The 25,552-nt window shown below is 38.8% G+C and overlaps 1 protein-coding gene across 1 annotated transcript; it reads right to left on the minus strand.

Annotated features, from left to right (window-relative positions):
- Window positions 1–7,073: 7,073 nt before the first annotated feature.
- LOC109241744 (upstream activation factor subunit spp27-like) lies at window positions 7,074–16,155 on the minus strand. The gene is made up of 6 exons (XM_019408515.1): window positions 15,716–16,155; window positions 11,693–11,807; window positions 11,422–11,596; window positions 10,244–10,339; window positions 9,775–9,941; window positions 7,074–7,574 (listed from the first exon to the last, which is right to left on the minus strand). The coding sequence occupies exons 1-6, from the start codon at window positions 16,063–16,065 to the stop codon at window positions 7,449–7,451; spliced, it is 1,029 nt and encodes a 342-aa protein (XP_019264060.1). The 5' UTR covers window positions 16,066–16,155; the 3' UTR covers window positions 7,074–7,448.
- Between the last annotated feature and the right edge of the window lie 9,397 nt (window positions 16,156–25,552).

Here is a 25,552-nt window from a genome sequence, read left to right on the forward strand (position 1 = left end):
ACACTTATCAAGTTTTGTATCCCAAACTTTGATCGAAGCTGCACCACTTCTTGTGTGTACATAGGTGAAGATTTAACCAAATCCTTAACACGGACTTCTTTAGTTCCTAAACCGAACTCTGCTTCTTCACTAAGAGTATTTTTTATACTCATCCTCCTTTTCTAGGTACTAATTTCCAGTACCTGCTATCCGTCACAACTATAACTTGTTATTACCTTTTAAACCTTTAATATTGTTGAATAATAAGAAAGGTAAGGTTCCCGTTACTAGTGACAAATTTAAATTACCTTAGACCCATAGCGCTTGTTGTGCTTATTATATATCCCTCGCGAGTCCTTTAGTGAATGGGTCAGCAAGGTTGTCATTAGACTTGATGTACACAACAGTAATAATTCCATCCGAAATTAATTATCTTATGTACTCATGTCTTAAAGCAATATGTCTAGATTCCATTGTATATTTTGCTAAATGGCTTAGACATAGTTGCTTCACTATCACAGTGCAAGAGAACAGCTGGCATTGGTTGTGGCCACAATTTTATATCTAACAACATATTTCTTAGCCATTTTGCTTCTCTTCCTGCAGCTGCTAAAGCAATAAACTCAGATTCCATTGTGGAATGAGTAATACACGTCTGTTTCTTAGAAGCCCACGAAATCGCTCCTCCACCTAAAGTGAATGTCCACCCAGACGTTGACTTGTTATCACCAACACTAGTTATCTAACTAGCATCACAGTATCCTTCTAACACTGAAGGAAATCTGTTATAATACAAGGCAAAAGTTTTTGTCTTTTTCAGATAACCATGTACCCTCACTATACCTTTCCAGTGATCCCCACTTGGATTGTGAGTATACCTTGACAATTTACAAACCGCAAAGGCAATATCTGGCCTAGTACAATGCATAGCATACATTAAACTACCAATTGCACTAGCATAGTCTAATTGACTAACAGATCTTCCGGGGTTCTCAACCATCTTGCTAGAAGCATCAAATGGAGTATTAAATTCTTTAATACCCAAATGATTAAATTTGGAAAGAACCTTGTCAATATAATGAGACTGACATAAGGCAAAAATCCCACTATGTCTTTTAACTTTAACACCTAAGATAGTATCAACTTCTCCCAAATCTTTCATTTTAAATTGAGAAGTTCAATACTTCTTTGTTTCATTTATGCCTTGCATGCTAGTTCCTATGATTAGCATGTCATCAACATAAAGACATACTATCACTCCATAGTCCTTTGTGAATTTAGAATAAATGCATTTATCTGCTCTGTTATGTTTAAAACCATTTGATAATATAACACTATCAAATTTTTTATGCCATTGTTTTGGAGCTTGTTTTAATCCATACAAGGACTTAACTAATTTACAGACTTTCTTCTCATTTCCAGGAAGCACAAACCCTTCGGGTTGCTCCATATAAACTTCTTCATCAAGATCACCTTTTAAGAATGTCGTCTTAACATCCATTTGATGGACATTTAGATTATATATTGATGCCAAAGCAAATAATACTCTTATTGAAGTAATCCTGGCCACAGGAGCATATGTGTCAAAATAATCTACTCCTGCCTTTTGTCTAAATCCCTTGGCTACTAGTCTAGCTTTAAATGCTTGTAGAGAACCATCAGTATTGTATTTTCTTCTAAAAACCCATTTATACCCAATAGGTTTAGTTTTAGAAGGTAAATCTGTCAATACCCATGTACCATTTGATAAGAGAGAATCCATTTTATCATTTACAGCTTCTTTCGAGAAAGAAGAATCCCGCGAAGCCATAGCCTCACTATAGGTTTTAGGATCCTCTTCTAAATTTAAAATAATGGGTATTTTATTTAATACTTCATCTCTGCTTCCTTCTACCAAAAAGACTAGTGCTTGAGAAGAAATAAAATTAGAACCTATATTTTTTTTCTTTTCTAACTCTTTGACTTTTTCTTGGTTCTATAGGAGATTCAATTGCCTTTGTTTTATTGTTAGAAGAAGAACTAGGTTTTGCACAATTTTCTTGAGTTACTGCATTATCACGAATGCTTGTTGCATTACCATCTTGTTTAGTAATTTCTGTGTGCTCATGTGAATTATTAGAGTCACCAATGAACTTTGTTTCCAAGAACTCAACATCTTTATATTCCACAATATACTTAGACTCAATGTCAAATAATCTGTATGCCTTTGAGTTCTCAGCATATCCTACAAATATGCTTTTAATTCCTCTAGGTCCTAACTTAGTCCTTTTAGGATTTGGAATTCTATAATTGGCTAAATAGCCCCATACCCTTAAGAAATTTAGGTTAGGCTTTCTTCCTTTCCATAATTCATATGGTGAAACCTTAAATTTCTTTGAAGGAACTCTATTATGCACAAAACAAGCCGTTAACAAAGCTTCCCCCCACAAATTTGTTGGTAACTTTGCATGTAAAAGCATGGCATTAACCATATCTACCAACGTTTTATTTTTACTTTCAGCAAGACCATTTTGTTGTGGGGTATACGGTGCACTAACTTGGTGAATCAAACCATTTTCTTCACAAAATACAGAAAATTCATTGGAAGATATTCGCCTCCTCGATCACTACGTAGGATTTTAATCTTCTTTTCCAATTAATTTTCAACTAATGCTTTGTAACTCTTAAACATATCAAATGCTTGATCATTTATTTTCATTAAGTAAACATGTGTATATCTAGAATGATCATCTATAAAAGTAATAAAGTATCTATTTCCACCTCTAGTTAAATGACCTTTCAATTCACATATATCGGAATGCACAAGTTCAAGTAGATTACTTGTTCTTTCATTCTTTGGAAAATATTTCTTAGTCATCTTAGCTTGTATGCAAATTTCACATTTTTTACCATTATTCTCAACAACAAGAATTAATTTATTTTTAGACATAAACTTAACATATCGAAAATTAACATGTAAAAGTCTAGCATGCCATAAATTAATAGATGACTCAATCATATAAGCAGAAACTTCAACTTTATTAATACTTAATTTGAATATACCCTCACAAGAGTAGCCTTGTCCTACAAATACACCATTCTTAGAGAAAATAATCTTTTCTGCCTCTATAACAGTTTTGAGGCCTTTCTTACTTAATAAACTTGCAGAAATTAAATTCTTCCTAACATCAGGTACATGATGAACATTAATTAAAATCAACTTCTTTCCCGAAGTGAATTGTAGTTCAACTGTTCCTTTTCCAAAGACCTTGGCGGTGTCATTATTTCCCATTAAAACCTTTTCATCACTTGTTGCAACTTCATAATGTTTGAAGAAACTCTTGTCATTGCATACATGAGCTGTAGCACTGGAATCATACCACCAATCTGCAGATTTCATAGTTGCTGCCATGTTGCATTCAGTTACCATACTCATATTCAAGTTGGTAAAAGCAAAAATCATAGAAACAATATCCGAAGAAGAAGCTTGTTGTTGTTCAACATTATTTACCCTCTTCTGCCCACCATTTTCTTCATTTTTATGTCTCTTACGAAACCTGCAATCTCTCTTAAAATGACCCATTTTTCCGCAAGTATAACATGGACCTTTCTTAATGTTAGAAGAATTTTTCTTTGGAGCAGCCTCAAACTTTCTCTTCTTTCCAGCCTTGTTTCCAGATTTTCCTGAGTTGTTTGCCTTACTAGACTCAACATAATTCACCTTTGAACTAGTTTCCGCAGCATATTTATTTTCACGTTTTCGTGATTCTTCTTCGATCCGAATATGCTTTGTCAACTGGTCCACATTAAAGTCTTCGGAAGAACGTAATAATTTCTTCCTATAGTCATTCCAAGTGGCTGGTAATTTTGCAAGTATAGCAGCCACTTGAAGAGATTCAGAAACATCGACTTTAAAATCTTTGAGTCTAGATATCAAAACCAGCAACTCATCAACCTGTTCTATGATAGATTTCCCATCTATCATTTGAAATTCAAAAAATTTCATTCCACGGAATCTGTCCGTTCCTTGCTTCACAGCAGTATATTTCTGTTCCAAGGCTTTCCAGATTTCTTGTGGTGATTTGTGAGGAAGGAACAAATCATAGAAACGATCAGAAAGTGAGTTTAAAATAAAACCTCTACAGCACACCTCATCATCTTCACGTTTTTTGCGTGCCGCCTTAATTTTGTTAGAGTCTTCAGCAGTAGGTTCTGGCATTCCAGTAAGATCAGAACTCAGCAGATATGCTATTCCCAACCCCGTGAGAAAGAACATCAATTTGTCTTTCCAGCGGGTGAAATTTGAGCCATCAAATCGATCCAGTTTGAACACTTCGAACATCTTGTTGAAACCAGAATCACTACCAGAAACCTCCATTGCAGTGTTGTTAAATTCCTTAAGATTGTTAGAAAATATAACAGAATATACGGAAGAAATAATTAGACTTTGATAGTGTAATCACTGTCCTTAAGGAATTTAAGCCTCCCAATTTCGTTGCTGCAGGGATTATGGCAGAATTCCTCTAGGATTTTACAAAGCCTCTGAAATTCGAGCACCAGCAATTAACTCGAATTTCCACTTGAACAAATTTGGTGAATTGAAGATAGCAGAAAAGAAGAAGATACTTTGTTGCTTTTCTGATGATTTTTGTTTTGGAGAAGAAAAGGGTATTTATAAACCCTTTAGGTGTCTGTTAGGACTAACAGACTCAACATTTTCCAATAGGCACCTTTTAATACCAAAAGTCAGCTCTTTTCAAAACCTTTAGGTGTCTGTTAGGACTAACAGACTCAACCTTTGCCAATAAGCACCTTTTAAAACAAAAGTCACCTCTTTTTAAAATTAAAACATTTTAATATTTAAAACGTTTTTTTATTAATTAATAAAATTAATAGATGACTAAAAGAAATAAATTTCGGGCTATTTAATTGGCCCAAAGCCCCAAGTGCTCAAGTGCCCTCCAAATCTTGTCTATTAATAATATAGCCAAATTCTAGTTCCCTCTTAAACATCTTTAAATTATTCGAATCATGTAAGACAAAGAAGTATTTTTAAACACTTCTTCCTTCTTTCTTTTTCCAATGAGGGACAAAGCAACCTCTTCTCAAATACTCCCATCAAAACACTAACTAATATAATAATACTTTCTAAACTTTGAAAAACAAGACGTTATAGTGAGAAGAAACAGTGTCATTATGTATTCTACTGTATTATTACCTCTTAGTTTCCATTCAACATGACAAATACAGAAGACGAGGAATTTTGCAGGGGTACATATTTTCCTAAACATTTTGATACGAGGAAGTTTGCATGATAAAACTGAGAATGGTCTTTTTTGGGCAATGATTCTGATTCCCATTATCTCATAAAAGAATAGGACACAGCATTTCCAATAAAAGAAAAGAAGCAGTACACACACCACATTCCCAAATAGCAATACAGTCTATATAGACTTATGAGAGTAAGTGATAAATGAATGATCCGAAAAGGGTTTGACGTATCCCTCTACTATTAAAAATTGTTTAGAATTATCCCTCGTTACACTATTGGATCAAAAGAACCCCTACCGTCTTACTATCCAAACACATATACCCCTGACTTGACGGACTGGACATGTGGCATCCATCCAAGACTTTTGGTCCACCTGATCTTAGATTAGACCCGACCCACCCCACAACCCGTTACCCGCCCCATGAAATAAAACACAAAATAAGGAAATAATTATTAAAATAAGAAAAAGTTACGAAAATAAAAGGAAAATATCCCGTCTAACCTTTTCTAGCAAAACCCACGTTTCCCACAGCTTTATCTATGGATAGTTCACTCGTTTCCATCTGTCAAACTTGTATAAGGAAGTTCTGATCCATTACTCTATGCTTATTTTCAGTTTTTTTCTATTATTGTAAAAAGAAAAGTAAACAAACATGTTTTCTCTAACCTATCTCGTAGCCACTCTAAAGGACTTCTATTTAGGAATTAACCAGTGCGTCCTGAATTTCAATTTTTCCAGGACAAAAATGTTTTGATTGTCCTGAACTTATGATTTTTAGTTTAAAATATCATGACAAAATAAGTACTTGCTAATATTTAAATAGCATCCCTGAAAATGGCTATACGTGCACTTGCCCCTTAAATATTTGCATCAGAAATCCATACGACACAATACATTATCAGAACAAACAGAGGTCTTAGATACGAGTCTCACAACCCAGTGCCAAGTGAAGCCTAAACAAGTGAAGCAAAGGCTTTAGACCCCAAGTTCTATGGTTAATTTTTCTTCAAATATAATTTAATTTTAATGTAAAAAGTAGAAGATCTTTACAAAAAATGAAAGAGAATTACTTAACTGGCCATGTGATTGATCTTTTATAAGGATCAACCTTAATTAGCCATGTGATTGAAAGAAATTGAGGTTGATCAATACTTATAACCACAGTTCGATTGGGGTTACAAAAAGGCCAAACTGTGGAAGGAATATATATTTACATCATGTGGCTACTCTTGTGGCCTTGTACATAGCAGTTGATCATTTCTTCAACTTCAGACTCATTCTGAATTTGAAACTTCAAACCTGGTAGCCACTTCACTTCGGACTTCAGACCACTCGTATAAATCAGCCTGAACATGTCTATCGGTAATCGTCAAGAACACTGAAGCAATCTGGAACACCAGGTGACTTAATTATGTGAGAAATAAAAAGATGAAAGGCTCATGAATTTGAGATTACATTGTCTTTAGACATCAGTAGAATGAAGCTACAATAGCAATGAGTCAAAAATTTTAGATTTCCATTTACTAAGAGAACGGAATACTCTCATTAGCTTCTTGCATTGCTAAACCATCTTGAACCAGGATCCAGACAACAAAAATATATATGCCTCGATCTCAAGCTAGTCGAAATCAACTATTAAATCCTCACCATCCATATCGTTCCAATTAGACATGTCTCAATCTAGTATTCAATAATTTAGGTTCTCCAACACTGAAAACTATCTACATTTTCTATTAAACATACATTCTAACAAAGATTAACTCCTAGTTAAGGATACCAACATGACTAAGTCTTAATCTCAACTAATTAGTATCGTCTATCAAATAATGTATTAGAGATGACTAAGAAAAATCCCAACCAAAAACTTTGTACATTGTTGGACAATCATTCAAATCTTCTTCCCAAGATGTCCGTATATATCCTCAAAACAGAGGCAGAAAAAAGCACATGAGAAAGGACATGAGTATTCACATTTTTCATCAGAAGTACAGTTCCTCAGTTAATCAGTTTGAGCAAAACGACCTTTTAAGTAATTATAGGAGAAGACCCGTGAATCAACTTAAAATACTGTTCGCTTCCCCTATAGTCGTTCGCAGTAGTGTCCAAAAACATATACAACAGAGAAGACAACAAAGATGTTAGTATCTAGTATCTAGCTTCAAACTTGAAGCAAAATTCTGAAGCCCTTGAGCTTTTGGAAAAATGAAGCCCACCATATCACCGTTCCGCCTTAATAAAATGTGCAGTAAGTAGTTTTGATACTCCAAATCCCGTGAAGGTATCAACATCAAATAGTTCTTTCAACTTCTCATCACATATTATTTTCCTCTTGTCAGATGGATCCTTCAAGATAAACAAAGAAAACTTTAGCGAATGCCGAACTTCCATAAAGTTTATGCTTAGCAATCAGACCAGAACATAAATCATAGAATTGAATCTGGAAATGCAATTTCTGTCCCTCAATCAAACATGTTTGGAAGCTTTCTCAAGAAAACTCAAAAGGAAATGTTAAATGCTTAAGTTGTCGGGCGCTAATGAATTGTCAGTGTTCCTTCATCATATATAAGAAATTTGCGTCCTGTTACATGCTCATTATGCAATGTTAAGTTCCCTAGTTGAGAAGAGATGCAATCCTCCACTTACTGAATTGACTCTCTTGCAATACATAATTATACTGAGCCAAAGAAAATAAAATTGTTTGATTAAGTCAGCTGACAGGATAAAATACTTCCACTGTCTAAATGAAGGTGCTTTAACAAAGTTGGTGATAGAACCAAAAGAAAATCAAGGCAAGCATAAAGAATGTACCTAGGCAATTATTTATATATTTTAGATCAATGCTCAAGCAACATTCTGAAATTAATTAATTTAAGACATTTTAAAGCAAAAACAGACCACTGCTAATATGACAAGAAAAAGTAATGCGAGTGAGGACAAGCGAGCATGCATGACTTTGTAGTTTCTGACTTTGTAAATTCTATACATATCTTTCTTTTTATAATGGAAGTGCCCAAGCCAACTTGCACATACTAGGTTATTTTACGGGATACCTGCTATCTCCCACCAACACATATAACGGATAACTCTACTCACCAAACCTTAGTCAGATCATAAGAAATCACTACTTATCTTACATGCCAAAATGGCGATGCAATTAAATAACATAATTTTTGGATGGACTGATAGGAGGAGGAGGTAACACAAGTGGAAGTGAAAGAGGAGTAATGGAGAATTCCCTTGTTGGTCAGGAAGCACGACGGGGAAGTAACCAAACTTGTGCAGAAATGAAGAAGCATATTCGCTACTCTTGGCATTGTTGAACCCAACATAGTAAATATGTTTGGAGGCTGTTGTCCAGTGATCAATTAAACCTTGAAGAGCTGAGTTCAAATCACATCGGAGACACATAACACTAGGTGATTTCTTCTCTAGGTGATTTCTTCTCATCTGCTTAAGCCTTGGTGGACAGCGTTACTAACTCTATCGGTAGGAGGCAGCAGGTACTCGGTGGAATAGTGGACATGCACACAAGCTAACCCCGACACCACCATTATTAAAAGAATAAAAAATATATGTTGGAGATCCTTAGGGAGCAAACTCTGAAAACAAACATGACCTGATTGAGTGACAATTCATGTCTTTGATGTCCTTCAAAAGATTTCAATTTTTTTTTTGTTAAAGGCCAGCATCGGTTAACAGCATGGGTTGCAGTCTCATTATATGCTCTTGGATAATCCTCCCCTTGTAAGTTAGCTTTTGGGTTGAGCTGACCCGATGCCCATTATAAATTCAGACCCATCCCTGCTTCTTTTTTCATCTTTCCTTGTGCCGAGGGCCTATCGGAGATCATCTTTCCTTGTGCCGAGGGCCTATCGGAAACGGCCTCTCTACCTGCTCAGGGTAGAGGTAAGGTCTGCTTACACACTACCCACCCCAGACCCCCACTTGTAGCATTACACTGGATTTTTGTTGTTGTTGAATCCAGACCGATCCCTGATGTAGGGTTATCCGTGTTCCAGATCTTCAGTCCTGCACCTAGGGAGGAGAGTTGAAGGAATGGATTGTAGTCTCTTTATATGGTTTTGGACAATTAATTTTCTTAACAATTTGACAGAAAATTAAATTCTTGAGAATAGTTCTCTCTTCCAGAACTACTTGAAACTGACTTATTGCTTTCTAAAATCAGATCTTTCGAGGTAATGACGCTAGACACCTATACGGCTACGTGCGTTTACAACCTATCACTAGGTATTGCAAGAAAGCTATTTTGTGAAGCAAATGAAAGCATTCAAGAACTTTACCTGTCTAAATCAAGCAACATTTAAGTATATATCTGTTACCAGCAACACTGAATATGACTAAGGGCAGAAAAGGATGAGCACCTACCGCAAGCCATATAGAGAATGACCGAGCTAAAGTTGAAATATTAAAGACACACTACATTGACCTTAAAGCTAGTTTTTAAAATGCAGGAATAAAAAGAAAAAGAAAATGTTAATTCAGTGGAGAGAAATTAGATGAGATACCACAAATTAATGTCTACCTGCAAGTTATTTTGCTTAATGTAATCCCAAATTCTTTTAACAACATTGCCTCGTGGCAGTTCAGTCTCTCCTGTACCGAGGAACTTTATTAAGGCATCAGAAAGCTGGAGTGGAGCAAGAATTCCAGAGTTGTGCCGCTTTTCCTTTCTCTTTGGCTCATCTGAATCTATTATCAAATATACGAGGGATCAAATATATTGTTAACAAATTGTGCATTGTGTATGGATAACAATAGAATTATGTATGAATCAAAATTTATCAGCAACAAAAAACAATGTAGGAACAGACAACAACCCTTTAATATTTTTAAATGTAAATCATGAATTGAAATAAAGTTGCACGGATAAATACTACCACAGCCATCTAAGAAACTAAAACAAGTTTTTTGGCATAAGGACAGTAAGCAGAAACAACTTTCACAGCTGGGAAAAGAAATTGTCTGAATAGTAGCTGAAGCTAAGTTATTACCTTCATCCTCCTCTTGCTTCTGCCGCTTTTTCTTTGCCGTAGAACTTTTTTCCTTCGCAGTAGAATTTACCGAACCAGAAGTTGTTATTGTGGAAACTGATTCATAGTCACATAGAGGTGACAAGTGGAAAATTAGAAATGCAAGACTTTACACATGCCGAGAATTAATCATTCAACAGGATTTTAGTTGTTAAACCCAACGGCCAAAACTAACAAGCTGTAACATCAGCTAATATTACATACATAAGTTTAATGTTTACTCAAATAGTATTATTGATTTACATGCTGACCACAAGTTGGAATTAAGCATCCTATATGAGGAAACATTCTATCATTCTTCATCCCAGCTAATATTACATTCGTAAGATTACTGTTTCCTCATGTATTATTATTGACTACAAGCTAACCTTGGGCGGCAACACAGAAAAGGCTCATAATTGCATAGAATGATAAATGAAGAGAAAAAAAGTTACGGAGAAATAAGGTGGCCACAATATGACATGAAAACTAGTACAGAATGTACTTTTCAGGAGCTTGTAGAAACCCACCTTTACTTTCAATAGTTAAGAATCAGAATACAGTCTTCTAAAGTGTCTGATTTCTACATGATCAAAAAGCACGATACAGTATTACATGGCAGATCATTTTTTTTTTTTTGATTTGCACCGGGTGTCCGAGTCTCTAAGAGCCCCGACTAATCCCGGGGGTGCACAGGCCCTCGGCAAGGAGTTTCCCGCAAGTGCACCACGGTTAATTCAGGTTTTATCCAGTCCGATGGCCCTCAGAAATTGTTTGCACCCAGTGGGTTTCGAACTTGAGACCTTGAAAGGGAGCAAACCCAAGGCTCAAGTCTATTGCCACCAGGCCAACCCCTGAGGGTTTACATGGCAGAACATTAAAAAGCCAACAGCATACAAACACAAATCTAGAATTGCAGCCTCTCCAGAAACTAAGCAATTAATCTGAGAGCAGTTGCAGCAAGACTTTATAAGAACTGAAGATAAGTTAGTAACAGCATTATTTAGCAAGAAGCAACCCAAAAGCGATCTATGTACAAAATTCGCCAAATGGGAAGAATCAAGTGTCATAGAAAAGTTTACCAGAAAGTATTCAGCAAACCAAGGGGAAAAAAGAGAAAACAAAGGAAAAAGAAAGAATGAAGAGAAGCGTCTCCATACCACCATCAGAATCCAAGGGCCAGATATGCTTTGCCAGGGCCTTGTTCATTTGAAACATGTCTATTTTATCCACACCAAAAAGCTCTCGTAATGTGTCATCACAGTTTATATTCCGCCTATTTGACGGCTCTTGCAAATCATTTTGACGAATATAGTTCCACATCCTCTTCACCACCTTCATAGAGCATTTGTGAGGATTTAGTTCATGCACAATAATATCAAGGGCAATGGAGGCTTTAAAAGAAGACAGAAGCATGCAGATTTGTGATACCTCAGTCCTTGCAAGTTCTGCTTCCCCAGTAAATTTCTGAAGTAGGGGAGAAAGGCTACATATTTTGGTAAATCCACCAGCTTTCCTTTTAACATTTTCATTCTTCTTCCCAGACCTAATAAGATTTAGGGTACCATTAGTTCAACCAGTGTGGTCTAACATCTAAGGCTAAAATAAAGAGATCCCCATAAGAGGCAAATAAGCAATTAATTTTTTTCAACTACAATCATTCAGATACTCATATTTTCTCTCCCCACTCAACATGCCCAGATTCATAGCTGATGAAATATAATGGTAATAATTGTTTGCTGCAAACATTAAAAGTTCGGAAGTTCTGGGTCAACAGGTTTGATACATGAGATTTGTCAGATATCAGTAATGTTGTACTGAAGGACAAGGACATGATCTGCGCATAACCAAAAGAGCGATGAACCAGCTTAGCATCACTGATCAGCAAATATCACCTCATCCTTTTGGTATTAGCATTTTTCTCTATTGATAAGAAACTTTCTTTCATTAGTTTAAATATCATCTAAACTTAATACCACCGTATAATGCAGATCCGGACATGAGAAAAGATGTCACACAACCACCAAAGTAAACTACTCACATGCACACACATGATCAATACCCCTGGCTATATAGGGGTGACTTCTCCCAGAGAGAAGGAGAGAGCATTCTCTCAGCAAAACTAACTGAAGTTCCACCAAGATAAACTATCAGGTCATGAAAGGGGAAATATAAAGTCACATGTCATAAAAGGGAGGTTCCGACCATACAATCCACCTAAGCTTTCTGATTGTGACTATTTGGAAGGAAAGAAGCAAGATTTTGGTCACTATTTTGCTCGGTGTCTACTTTAGATCTTCCTAGCTGTTTCGTAAGATGTCAACTTTAGATTTTATTTAAGACTGCTATTCCTCTTCTTTTGCACTTTGCCTGAGGGGTCACAATTGGGTGGATCATAGATGAAAGGAAATAGAATGGAAACAATGAGCATAATATATTTTGACTGAAAATTGCATTATGTTTCGTAATTCTTATGTATTCCTTTCCTCCCCATTCCTTCAAGCCAATCAACATCTCAGAGATTTTCCATTCTTTTTCGTTTTATTTTTTGGTTTGCATCTACTTTCTCTCTTAATACGAGGAATTGATCTTCTTTTCTCCTAGCCTATTACAATCCAAGTAAATTTCTCTATTTCATTCATTTTACACATTCTTCAATTAACACATGCATGGATTGGCTATAGTTTGCATAACTTCTTCTGGGAGATTCTTATGCTGGTTTCTGGCAGTATATTTGTAGCAGTCATGAGAAAGAATGATAGCAAAAGCAGCTAATGCCTCTGCAAACAAGAGGAGGAACAAGCAATAATCTCTCAGGCTAATGCAATCCTGAAATACTATATTTACTTTTAATGTTTTTTTTAAAAGTAACATTAATATCCTGGCCCAACACCAATTAGTATTATTTAACATCGCTGGAAAAGCGCTCTTCACTTTGACAATCTCAATAGCAAATGGAAGTCATAGTTCAGCCTTCAATTAAGCAGTGAACACAATGAATAAGTTGAAAGTTAATGCCGATATATCAATAATAGCAGTGAAATGTTTAAACCTCCTCAAGCAAATCATAACACAATCGAACTACTGTAACATATTTGGTTAATAGAAAAGGAATAGAAAAGGAAGTGACAGAAACACAAGGATGACAAATTCAGCAAAGACTACAACCTTGACAACAACAAGAACTATTTGTAATCAAAGGAGACGGCAGCAGATAATCACAAGATTTCGACTTTTTAACCCCCCCCCCCCGACCCTAGTCGTCCACCCTCCCTAACCCGAACCCGTACTTTTTACCCCCCCCCCCCCCAACTGGTCACCTCCCTACCAACCCCGGAATCTTTTCATCCTTCCTATAACTCATTGCAATTTGTGGTCCATGAGCCTATTGACACCGTCAGGCAGAAAATACACCTAATGGTTCAACTGCCCAACATAAGACAAAATACGGGCACCGGAAAACTGATAATCATCCAAGAAGACATAGACGAATACAAAAATCAATCAATAGATCAAGTACGCCTCAATCCCAGATCAATAGGGTCAAGTATATGAATTCTCTGCAGCCGTTCAGCTCTATGTGGGCCAACTTCACATTCATTCATGTATTATAACTATCTTTTCACATGCTGGCAACTTACCACAATCTTTCTCCGTTATATTTTTTTTTTTTGAACAACAATAGAGTAAAAATGCAATCTTTCTCCATTATCTATGCATGTAACCAGCTATACAAAACTCATATAGGCGGAGCTGTAGTGAAAACAACCCAAACAAGCAAAAAAGGAAACCCGGGGTACTATCATTTTTTTTCTTTCAGAACGTAATATCTTTTATTAAAAACAGCACTGTTGAATTGCTATTTCAAGAATACAGAAATATGTATCCAAATTTCAATGGAACAAAACACTAGGTTATTTCTTCTCATCTGTCTAAACCTTAAAAAAGGGGCAGCCCGGTGCACTAAGCTCCCGCTATGCGCGGGGTCCGGGGAGGGCCGGAGCACAAAAGGGTCTATTGTACGCAGCCTTACCCTGAATTTCTACAAGAGGCTGTTTCCACGGACGTAATTACCCGGTACTTGTGTTGGTAAGAGGTAGCAAGTACAAGGTGAATTAGTCGAGTTGCGTCTGGCTGGAAAAGATGGTCCGGAAGCTTCCTCTCTCCCAGCAAGCAAGACGAGATCACCACTTCTCTCAGTAATGGACTTCCTTTACTTCATAACCTTAGCCTTAGATGTCCTTTCATAGATTCTCGAACCTCCGACAGACAGAATCTCCATGCATGCGTTCTTTCTCTCCTCCCCTTGGCCGAACAGAAGATCGACATGAGAAGCCGATGTTCTTGCTACATAATCCCATGCAGATTTCTTAACTATTTTGTTAGGCATTGGCATGAGCAAGAAAGCAGACAAGAGGAAATCAGAAGAACAGGGATTCGAATCGCCTATTTGTTTCCCTTCTTGTTTGCAAGAAAAAAAAGTAATTGAACTAAGCAGTAAACAGGAGGCATAGTAGCAGAAATAGAAAGACGAGAATGAATTGTGATATAGTGCCGAATAAGCCACTGCTCTATTCACGACTCGAAATCCATAAAGGACTATAAGGGAGATAAAATAGGGGGCCCTACACCATACATCCTGCTGCCTTGGGACGTCTGCACGTTACATCATAGCAGCACGGGAAAGTGTCAAAGTCTAACCTGCTGCTCCTTGATTTCATAAAAAATGGAGTGCGGAGTGCCTTCTGCTCCTTTTGTTCTTCTCTTTCTGTGTCTATTGATTTCCCGCCCACTCACATTTTCTTTATCGAATCTTTCTAGGCAGATAGGACAACTCCTGCTTGCTCTTGGCCTTGGCTTCTTATAAAGAGTCTCGAGTTTCCCATAGAAAGCATGTGGCTCAACAGTTTCAAGATTTAGGCAGAGTTTTGGTTATGTCTATCCTATCCACCATATATAACAATGAACTTTGTCCAACACCATTAAACAGGATAGAGCAACGCCTAACTTGCAGTTCCCGAGCTTGGTGAAAGATAAAAAATGGTACTAGCTAAAGAGAAGGATCAGAGAAATTTCTTTAAACTCTCATACAAAGGGGGAAAAGGCTACGGTTGAAAGATCACTGGGTTTAGGAGGAGCCGAAAGATGGTTATCGGTTCAAGAACGTAAGGTGCCCCCGACACCACCGTTATGAAAAAGAACTTAGAAATATGTATCATTAGCAAGAACATCCCCTAACTATGCAGTGTACTAGTCTAACCTCTATTCTGAGCTATTACCTAGTAGTATATCTTTTTTTCACAGAAGAAATGCAAAAGGAAAATGAAATATCGCATGCATGATTGTAACAATGCCGTCTTAAAATAGAAGCAACAGAATGTATCATTTAATTTTTGAACAAGGCATAAAAAATCACATGAACATCAAATGAACATATATCTAAATTTCACATACTTTTTCTTAGAACTTCTTCGTTTTACTTTAGTAACAGCTTCAGATTCCTCTTGCTCTTCTTCTTCTTCTTCCTCCTCCTCCTCCGCATCTTCTTCTTCGTCACTCACTTCCGCCGGCGGTCCCTCATCGACTTCGTCATGCATTTCTCCTTCATTTTTCTGCTGTTCAAGTTGAAACTGGTTTTCAAGATAAAGATCAACTTGTTCTCGGATGAAGGCTTTTTTATCGGATAAATCGATACCGAAGTCCTCTTCGAGCTTTCGTCGGACGGCAGTGGTGGTGGTGGTGGTGAGGTCGGAGGTGCTTAGGAACTCACGCAGCCGGCCGACGAGCTCCGAGTCCGATACCATTTCCTCTGGTTTGGGTAAAGTTAGGTTTGAATGTTAGAAAGAGAGGAGAGAGGAAGATGGATGACTCGGTGATATGAAATGGCAATTTTGGGGCTGAGGTGGAGTAAAGCGGAAATTTGCCGTGGATTTGGTGGGGTAACGTCTAACACGTGGGTCTCGGGTACCAACAGCCAGGGCATTTCTGGAAGAATGTAAATTTTCTACACCTGAATAAAGATATATGCTCCATTTCTGGTAAAAAAATTCGGGCCAATGCAAATTTGTCTGATTTGAGCAAGTTACACGTTCTCTTTTCTAATGGATTTTACCAAGTGCAATGATTAGGCTTATGAAATTAGTGGGTGTAGCCTGATGGTAAAAACTTATTTATACCTAATTAATAGCAGCATAATATATGTTTATATTATTGAAGTTTTTATTTAATTATAATTAATTTAGTTTTACTTTATTAAATTATTTTATGATGAATAGCTCGAGTATAAGCATTAATGTGATTAAGCCTTTAACGTAATCTCATCTTGTTCAATTTGATTTACAAAAAATATACACAGAGAGAAAGTTGAACAAGTTTGAAAATATATACAGTATTTGTATTTGTTTACCCTGGAATCCGGATAACAATTGAATTTATATGGGGTTTTAAGGATCCGTGAACTAAAAGATACAAAAGGTTTAGGTTGAGGAAAATAAAGATAAAGACTCAACAATTGCTGTTAAAGTAAATAATCGCAGAATATAATATTGCTTAGAACAATTGTGCTTGATAGCGTACAAGAATTTAGAGAGATGGTACTGTAGTGTAATGGTTTTTTCCGGTCCCCTCTTTATGGGGTCTTCTCCCCTTTTATACATTCTGATTAAGGGTAAAAATAAGGTAGGTAAATTAATTACATCGTGGATCCCTGTAATTACGCCTTAATGGCCTGAAGTGGTTGAGAAAATCACGTTTGGGCGAGATATCCGGCGACGCTTGGTTATCCGTTACGAGTCCGGCTTCCGACCTTGTGTGTTTCTCCATCCGGTGGTGACTCATATCGAGCTCTGCAACGGTCTCGAAATGACTCGACCTCGGTTGTAGACGTGGCCGTCGTTCTACCTTGCTATCCAAGGTCGGTTCGATGGCCCCGACTTGTCCCCCGGACCGGACCCAACCCGGTCGGGCTCAAGCAAAAAGGGTATCACCCAATACAGATAGTCCCCTCGTTTATTAGAGAGTAATGATAATAAACGATATGATCGGTGACGTGATGCCCGTGACGTATGGCCATACGCCAGNGTTGTGAAGTAAAAGTGAAAAGAGAAAGAGTTATTAAATTGTTCCCTTGCCGGGATATTATTGCTTATTTGGTTATCTCCCTTGCCGGGATGTTGATATTGTTGATGTTGTTCCCTTGCCGGGATTTAATGGTTTAATTGTTGCTCCCTTGACGAGATTCCTATTATAATCTTGTTTATTCCCTCGCCCCATTGTTGTGATTTTATTTGGGTGAGGAAGAGTGATAAAGCACGAAGGGTGATGCCGTGCATTGTTTGTTTTCGTGAGGAAAGAGTGTAAAGCATGAAGGGTGATGCCGTGCCGCACGATGTACCATTCCGTGCCTATTATATTGATTTCATGGTAAGGATGAGAGTAAAAGCACGAAGGGTGATGCCGTGCAATTTATATTGATTCTTACGGTGAGGACAAGAGTAAAAGCACGAAGGGTGATGCCGTGCACTTGTCTTTGATTTTCCTGATTCTTGCTGATAATTGAGTTATGTTGTCCTTTACATTTATTTACTGATTTTCTGTTGTTACTTGATTTTATTTCGATGTTATAGATTCCCTTACCCTATCTACCTTGTGATTGTTGTTTGGGTGAGGAAGAGCGTAAAGCACGAAGGGTGATGCCGTGTATTGTTTTGGTGAGAGAGTGTTAAAGCACGAAGGGTGATGCCGTGCATTGTTTTGGTGAGAGAGTGTTAAAGCACGAAGGGTGATGCCGTGTATTATTTTGGTCAGAGAGGGTAAAAGCACGAAGGGTGATGCCGTGCACTTGTTGCCGTTTGTTATGATTTCTTGTTGTTATCGGTTCAAGTGCATTAATTGTCTTATTCCACTATTACTGTGATTCTTTATGTTGGCATTTTCCTTTATTGTGTTACTTGTTATTATTGGCTCGAGGTATCCTTGCGCAACATTATGCCTTGAATTTATGCTATAATTGCTACATGTTTATATGACTTAATTGCTACTTGACATTTAGCATACTAAATATTAAATTGCCTATTTGCTCCTTAAAGTCCATAATTAATTGCTACTTATCATTATTTGTTTTCCTCGGTTAGTCATAATTATTGTGTACTTTGTTGTCTTAAGAATTCATATTAATTGTTGCGTTTGTTGGAGTAGTTTCATTTGGAAGAACTGTTAATATATGAAATGGGAGCGGGTGGTACGCCTACCACAAAATAAAATGAAATGGTAGCGGGTGGTACGCCTACCACAAAATATAATGAAATGGCAGCGGGTGGTACGCCTACCACAAGATATGAGAAATGGGATCGGGTTGCACGCCTGCAATGAGTTGTGAACCGAGAGTGAAATCTGCCTTTGTTTTCCTTATCCTTGTTAGAAGTTGAATTTTGATTTCCTGATAATTCTCTTGAGATTCTGTTTTATCTGTTATTTCCCGAAGCATGTTTCCCCCTCCCACCTTTATTTGTTTATTTCTACTTTACTCTCCGCTGTATATTATACAACTGCACAGGTTTATGTGGTAGTCTGGTCTAACCTCGTCACTACTTCGTCGAGGTTAGGCTAGGCACTTACCAGCACATGGGGTCGGTTGTGCTAATACTACACTCTGTTCTCTTTTGCACAGATCCAGGTCTCGGACAGCAGCAGTAGCTCGGGAGCCAGCCTTCAGTCCACCGAGACTCCGAGGTAGCCTTGCACGCGTCCGCACGCCCTGCGTCTCCTCTATCTTATATTTCATTCCGTTATCTCATGTTTTCGAGACAAACAATGTTATATTTCTTTCAAACGATTGTATTTAGTACTCTTAGTAGTCCGTGGATGATGTGACACCAGTTCTTGGGTAGAGGCACATGCTGAATTCTGCATGTTCAGCTTATTTAATTTAAGTCTTCTGCTTTAATTTCATATTCCGCTGTCATTTAAATATTTAACGCTTGTTGTTATGATTGATAAAAGGATTTAAAATAAAATAGGTAGGAGTTTATGATTTGTGGCTTGCCTAGCTTCTACGAGTAGACGCCATCACGACCCCCGAGGGTAGGGAAATCCGGGTCGTGACATTATAAGTCACGACCCTAATCCCAAACCCGGTCGTGATGACGCCTCTCGTGAAGACAAGGCCAACCGACACACTTCCAATTCACCTTAAGCAGTTAAAATAATAAAAACCCAAGTCTTTAATAGATATAAAATCCCAAAATAACAGTATAAGTTGCGGAAATAAAACCAACACAGCCCGATAACGGGGTGTCACCAGTCATGAGCATCTAAACCAACAATAAAAGTCTGAAGTCTACTCCACTACTACATAACTGAATCAAAGAAACTAAGATAGAGGGAGAATGCACTGGGCTGCGAATCGCCAAGTAGCTACCTAGTAAATCTCCGAAGACCTGCTGGAACTATCAACCCTCAGGAGCAGGACCTGTAGCGCCCGAATCTGCACACAGGGGTGCAAGGAGTAAAGTGAGTACTCCAACTCAGTGAGTAATAAAAATAAATGAAGACTGAGTAATATAAAACCACGCAAGGCACAACATTAAGCTAAAAGAGGCATAGCAAAACCAGTAAATATAATTAAGCAATGAAATCTCATAAACATCCTTTAAACAGTTAAGCAATATACAGGAAAAACAACTAAAAGTAAACACATAAAAACTGCCCCTCGGGCACAGTAACAACAGAATCAGCCCCTCGGCAATATCACAAAACAATATCAGCCCCTCGGGCTATATCTCATATCACAATGGGTACCCGCGCTCACTGGGAGTGTACAGACTCCGGGAGGGGCCCCTTACGGCTAAAGCGCAATATCAAGCCATCTCGTGGCATCATAAACAGGCTCTCGGCCTCCTATCAATCTCAAGCCACCTCGTGGCGTACAATCTCAGGCCCTCGGCCTCATTATCATACTCAGTATATCACTGCTGCGGCGTGCATCCCGACCCAAAAGTATCCTCACAACACAGGCCCTCGGCCTTACTCAGTCAGAATCTCATAAGCCCTTCGGGCATCATTAAAACATAAAGCTCAGCTTAAAATATCTTTAAAAATTATCATTCAATGTGTTTAAAATAGAATAACATAGCTGAGTTTTAAAAATAGTGAAAATATAGCATGACTGAGCACTAGTATGAAATCAAACAGTGAGGAAAAATGTTATTTAAAATCCCCTAAGGGTTCAAACAGCTGGCGCGAAGCCCAAATATGGCATTTAGCCCAAAGTATAATAATATTAAACAATTAGCTAAAAAATATACAGAAAAATAGTCATTCGGGATGGACTAAGTCACAATCCCCAACGGTGCACGACCCCACGCTCATCATCTAGCGTGTGCGTCACCTCAACACAGCCGAACGTTGTGTAATTCGGAGTTTCATATCCTCAGAACAACATTTAAAATCATTACTCACCTCAAGCCAGCTCGAAGTCTAGCTTGCAATGCCTTTGTCCTTCGAATCGACTTCCGAATGCTCCAAATCTACCAAGTTCAGATTTTTATCATCAAATTATGCTAAACAAATGAATTCCAATTGAAAAATATCGATTTTAAGCACAAAACCCGAAATCAGTCAAAACCCGACACCCGGGCCCGCATCCCGGAACTGGACAAACTTTATACCAAAATGTTCTTCATTATCTCATGAGTCCGTACATATAAAGAATTCGAAAATCGGAGTACGTTTGACCCCTCAAATCATCCCTACAAGGTCTCATAATCTCAAGCCTAACTCCACCTTTTTCTACTGATTTTCATGAATTAAACACTGATATCTTGTTCCTTAATCACAAATAATCGAGTTTTAGGGTCCAAAATCCTTACCTCAATGAAGAACAATGATTTCCTCTCTTCAAAATCGCCTCAAAGCTCTTTTCCCGTTCAAAAAGGGAGAAACCCTCTGAAAATCGCGAAGGAGGAATTAATATATTCTGACCCATGCATTTCCGCATCTGCGGTGCTTCAACCGCATCTGTGGTCAATGAGCCGCTTCTGCGGCTTTCACTTAACTCAGCCAAAACCGCATCTGCGATGCCAATTCCGCATCTGCGCCTTCGCAGGTGCGGTCCCCACAACCGCATCTGCGGTTCCTGCCTTCCCAGGCATTTTTCCGCTTCTGCGATCACCTTTTTTGCATCTGCGGCATCGCACCTGCGGTTCCCAATTATCAGGTGCGGAAACACCAGAAGCAGCAAAATTACTGCAGCTGCATCAAGCTTTCAACTCCCCGTCAACCATCCGACATCACCCCGAGGCCCTCGGGACCTCAACCAAAAGTACCAACATATCCCATAACCTTATTCAAACTTGTACCAATCTTCAAAACACCCAAAACAATATAAAAATCACCAAAACTCATCGAATTCAAGCCTAAGATTCTAAATTCTTCCGCATTCCGCTTTTGATCAAAAACCCAACCAAACCACATCGAAATGACCGAAAATTTTTCACACACATCCCAAATGACATAACGAAGCTACTGCAACTTCCAGAATTCCATTCCGACCCCTATATCAAAATCTCACCTATCAACCGGAAACGCCAAAAACTCAATGTGGCCAATTCAAGCCTAAATCTACTCCGGACCTCCAAAACACATTCTGATCACACTCCTAAGTCCTAAATCATCTCCCGAAGCTATCCGAACCATCGAAACTCACATCCGAGTCCTCTAACACATAAGTCAATATCCGGTTGACTTTCCATCTTAAGCCTTCTTAAAAGAGACTAAGTGTCTCAAACCTTCTAAAAACCTATCCGAACCCGAGCCAACCAACCCGATCACATATAAAACCGATAATTAAAGAAAATAGAAGCAGAAATGGGGAAAACGGACTGGTAACTCATGAGATGACCGGCCGGGTCGTCACATCCTCCCCCTCTTAAACAAACGTTCGTCCTCGAGCGAGTCAACAAACGTACCTGAAGCCTCGAATAGGTGAGGATATCTGCTCCGCATCTCCTGCTCGGTCTCCCAGGTAGCTTCCTCCACGGGCCGACCTCTCCAATGCACTTTCACTGAAGCTATATTTTTTGATCTCAACTTCCGAACCTGACGCTCCAAAATAGCTGCTGGCTCCACATCATAAGTCAGATCACCCTCCAACTGAACCGTGCTGACATCCAGAGCATGAGACGGATCCCCAACATACTTTAGGAGCATAGAAACATGGAATACTGGGTGCACACCTGACAGGCTGGGTGGCAGAGCAAGCTCATAAGCCACCTCCTGATAACTGGGGATTATGATGCATTTTACACTCCTTCTTGCTTAAGTTTTGATTAGAAATGTGTACAAAATAGTCCCAAAGGCTCACAAGTTGTGCTTGATTGCAGGTTTGATCATCAAGGTGACAAGGTGTAAAAAACCAGCTCAAAAAGGAGTGAAACTTGCACTAGTACCAAGACAAGACCAAGCTCAGTCAAACAGGGCCAGTGCGGCCGCACACCATTCTGTGTGGTCCGCAAGAATGAAGTTCAGAGACTATGTTTTTCAGGCCATCAGGCAATGCAGCCGCAAAGAGTTTTGTGCGGTCCGCATTGGGTTCATTGCGGTCGCACTCGATTTCGTGCGGTCCGTAGAGCCAAGGTGCAGAGAGATGACAATCGGAGGATTATGGCCAATGCGGTCCGCGTCCCATTTTGTGCGGACCGCAACAGGAGCCACCGCAGCCGCGGTGCATTTTGTGTGGTCCGCGGTGGCCATGATCAGAGAGCAAGAAGTCCAGCTCAAAGCCTTAGTGTGGCTGCACTCGATTTTGTGCGGTCCGCACTAGCCCCGCAGGGGTATTTTTGTCAAGAATTTTTGGCCTAGTATAAATAGTTTCTTTTCCCATTTTTAGGTCATCAGTTAGATTCTAGAATAGAGCTGCGCTCGTGAATAGGCTTTTCTTGCCATTTGGAGTAATTTTACAATAGTTTTACCATTGAATCTTCAAGTTTTAATTAGTAATTTAATTTTATGGGTTTATCTTCATCTATTTCTTTATTTTTCTCTATTAACATGAGTAGCTAGACCCATCAGCTAGGGTTGTGGCTCAACCCTAGTGTGGGTAATTGATGGGTCTTGTGTTTTAAGGTTTGAATGTCTATGGGTGTTTGATATTTGGACTAATTTATGGTTTTATTGTTGAATTAGTGGTTGCAAACACTAGTTTATGCTTTGTTGATTTTGGCTCTTCTTGAGAAAGAGAGCCTAAGTCTCTAGAATTAGTCCAACAAGGAATTGGGGCGTACCCAAGAGAATTGATAGCCTCGATTAAAGGGTTAAACCGAGAGATCGTAATACCCGACTTGAACCTCAATTTCTTGCACAAATGATCATACCGAGAGGTATAGAGTGAGTAGAATCGTGCAATGTTTATATCGTAATCCCCAAATATGACAACCTAGCCTTAGACACGAGAACCCGTTAATTATCCACCTAGGTGAAAGTCACTCCCCTAGTGCCTTTTAACTAATTAGAACATCTTCAATAGTCTTCTCTTTGCTTAACGTAGCTCAAATTAGCATATTGGTAGTATAAATTTAGAAGTTAAATCAAAAACCAAAAATGTTTTGAAGTGTAATTAGGAACAATTACGCAATTCTAACTTAGATATAAACTCAATTCCAATTTTTAGCTCCCTGTGGAAATAGATCCCGACCTTATCGGGTAAAAGCTGCTTCGACCACTCTTGCTACTTTATAGTAGTACAGGGTTGGCTCATATCACCTTTTTGGCGCCGTTGCCGGGGAGCTAACGATCTTGATTATCTATCTTAGCAGTTTTGTGAATTGTTCTTTTTTCCTTCTTTGTTACTAATTTGTGTGTGTCAGAACTACAGGTGCAAAATGGCAGCAAACAACAATGACCCTCTTGGCAATGTGGTTGCGGGGGAGGAGGTAGACGATATTGGAGATGATGAGGTGCCTTTTGTACCTCAAGGACAACGTAGAGGCCACTAGGCCAATGCAAATGAAAATATTCCAGACCCTCCTCCGCCACCTCCTAGAGTGGCTCCTCGAGTACTTCCCAACCAAGGCTTTGCGAGTGCAATTGTCCCGCCCCGGATCCGGGCGGGCAATTTTTAAATTACTAATGTGATGCTGACATTGCTAGAGCAGCGGTGGTATTTCACGGGTGCTTCCTCTCAGAATGCATACAAACATCTCAAGGGGTTCGTGGATACCTGTTGGGGGAGCAAGCAAACTAATGTGTCCGAGGATGCACTTCGATTGAGACTCTTCCCATTCTCACTTAGAGGGAAGGCATTGGATTGGCTTGAGCGACTTCCTAACCATTCCATCACCACTTGGGATGAGTTGGCGGATAAGTTCATTGCCAAATTTTTCTCTCCGAGGCACATGGCAGCATTGCGGGATGAGATTTTGGCTTTCAAGCAGGAGCCCACCGAACCATTACACGAGATTTGGGAGAGATATAGAACCATGGTGAAGGAATGCCCCAACAATGATATGACAGAGGCAATGATACAACAAACCTTCTACCGGGGCATCAATACAACAAATCAATGCATAGTGAATCAATTGGCTGGGGGTAATTTCATGAAGCTACCTTATGATGAAGCTTGTGCTATTCTTGATGAAATGGCTGACACATCCTCCGCTTGGCAAAGTAGGGCCAATGTGCCACAGGGTGACCCCATGGTCACTTATTTGCACAAAGAGCTACATGACCATTGGTAGGCTATAGCAGAACTTACAACAACAATGAACCAATTAGCAAAGGCACAATTGCAACAAGTTCAAAATCCTTGCCAAGTAAATGCCATGGAGGGTGTCAACATGCTAGTGAACAATAGAAGACAGAGAGGTCAACAGAACAAAGGGAGTTCGGATCAATTTGACAATGATTGTGGTGGATTCCAAGATGATGGTTATGATGGGCAGAATGAAGAGGTACAATATGTGAACAATTATCAAGGCCAAAGAGGCAATTCTTCTAACCAACAGCAACAATGGAGATCGCCAGGGTTCATTCATTATGAACTAAAAAGTGGTTGGCTGATTAGTGAGGTCTTAAAAACGGGCAATTGGAATAATCAACAACAAGGGAACACCTATTGGGGAAACAATAATCAAAATCCAAATTGGGGATATCAAAACAACAATCGGAGCAATCAGGGAAACTGGGGCAACAACAACAATTGGGGTGGAAACAACAACCAGGGTGGATGGAACAACAACTAAGGAAATCAGGGGCAAGGCTTTCAAAGGCCCCCAATGTACCAACAACCGAGCAACC

The sequence above is a fragment of the Nicotiana attenuata genome, unplaced genomic scaffold (assembly GCF_001879085.1).
Source record: "Nicotiana attenuata strain UT unplaced genomic scaffold, NIATTr2, whole genome shotgun sequence".
NCBI lineage: Eukaryota > Viridiplantae > Streptophyta > Magnoliopsida > Solanales > Solanaceae > Nicotiana > Nicotiana attenuata.

Coding starts and splice junctions, on each gene's coding strand:
- LOC109241744 (XM_019408515.1), bottom strand. CDS start 16,065: ATGGTATCGGACTCGGAGCTCGTCGGCCGGCTGCGTGAGTTCCTAAGC. Junction 11,808..15,715: donor CGAAGAAGTTCTAAGAAAAA/GTATGTGAAATT, acceptor AAATCTTATTAG/GTCTGGGAAGAAGAATGAAA. Junction 11,597..11,692: donor CAGAACTTGCAAGGACTGAG/GTATCACAAATC, acceptor TGCTCTATGAAG/GTGGTGAAGAGGATGTGGAA.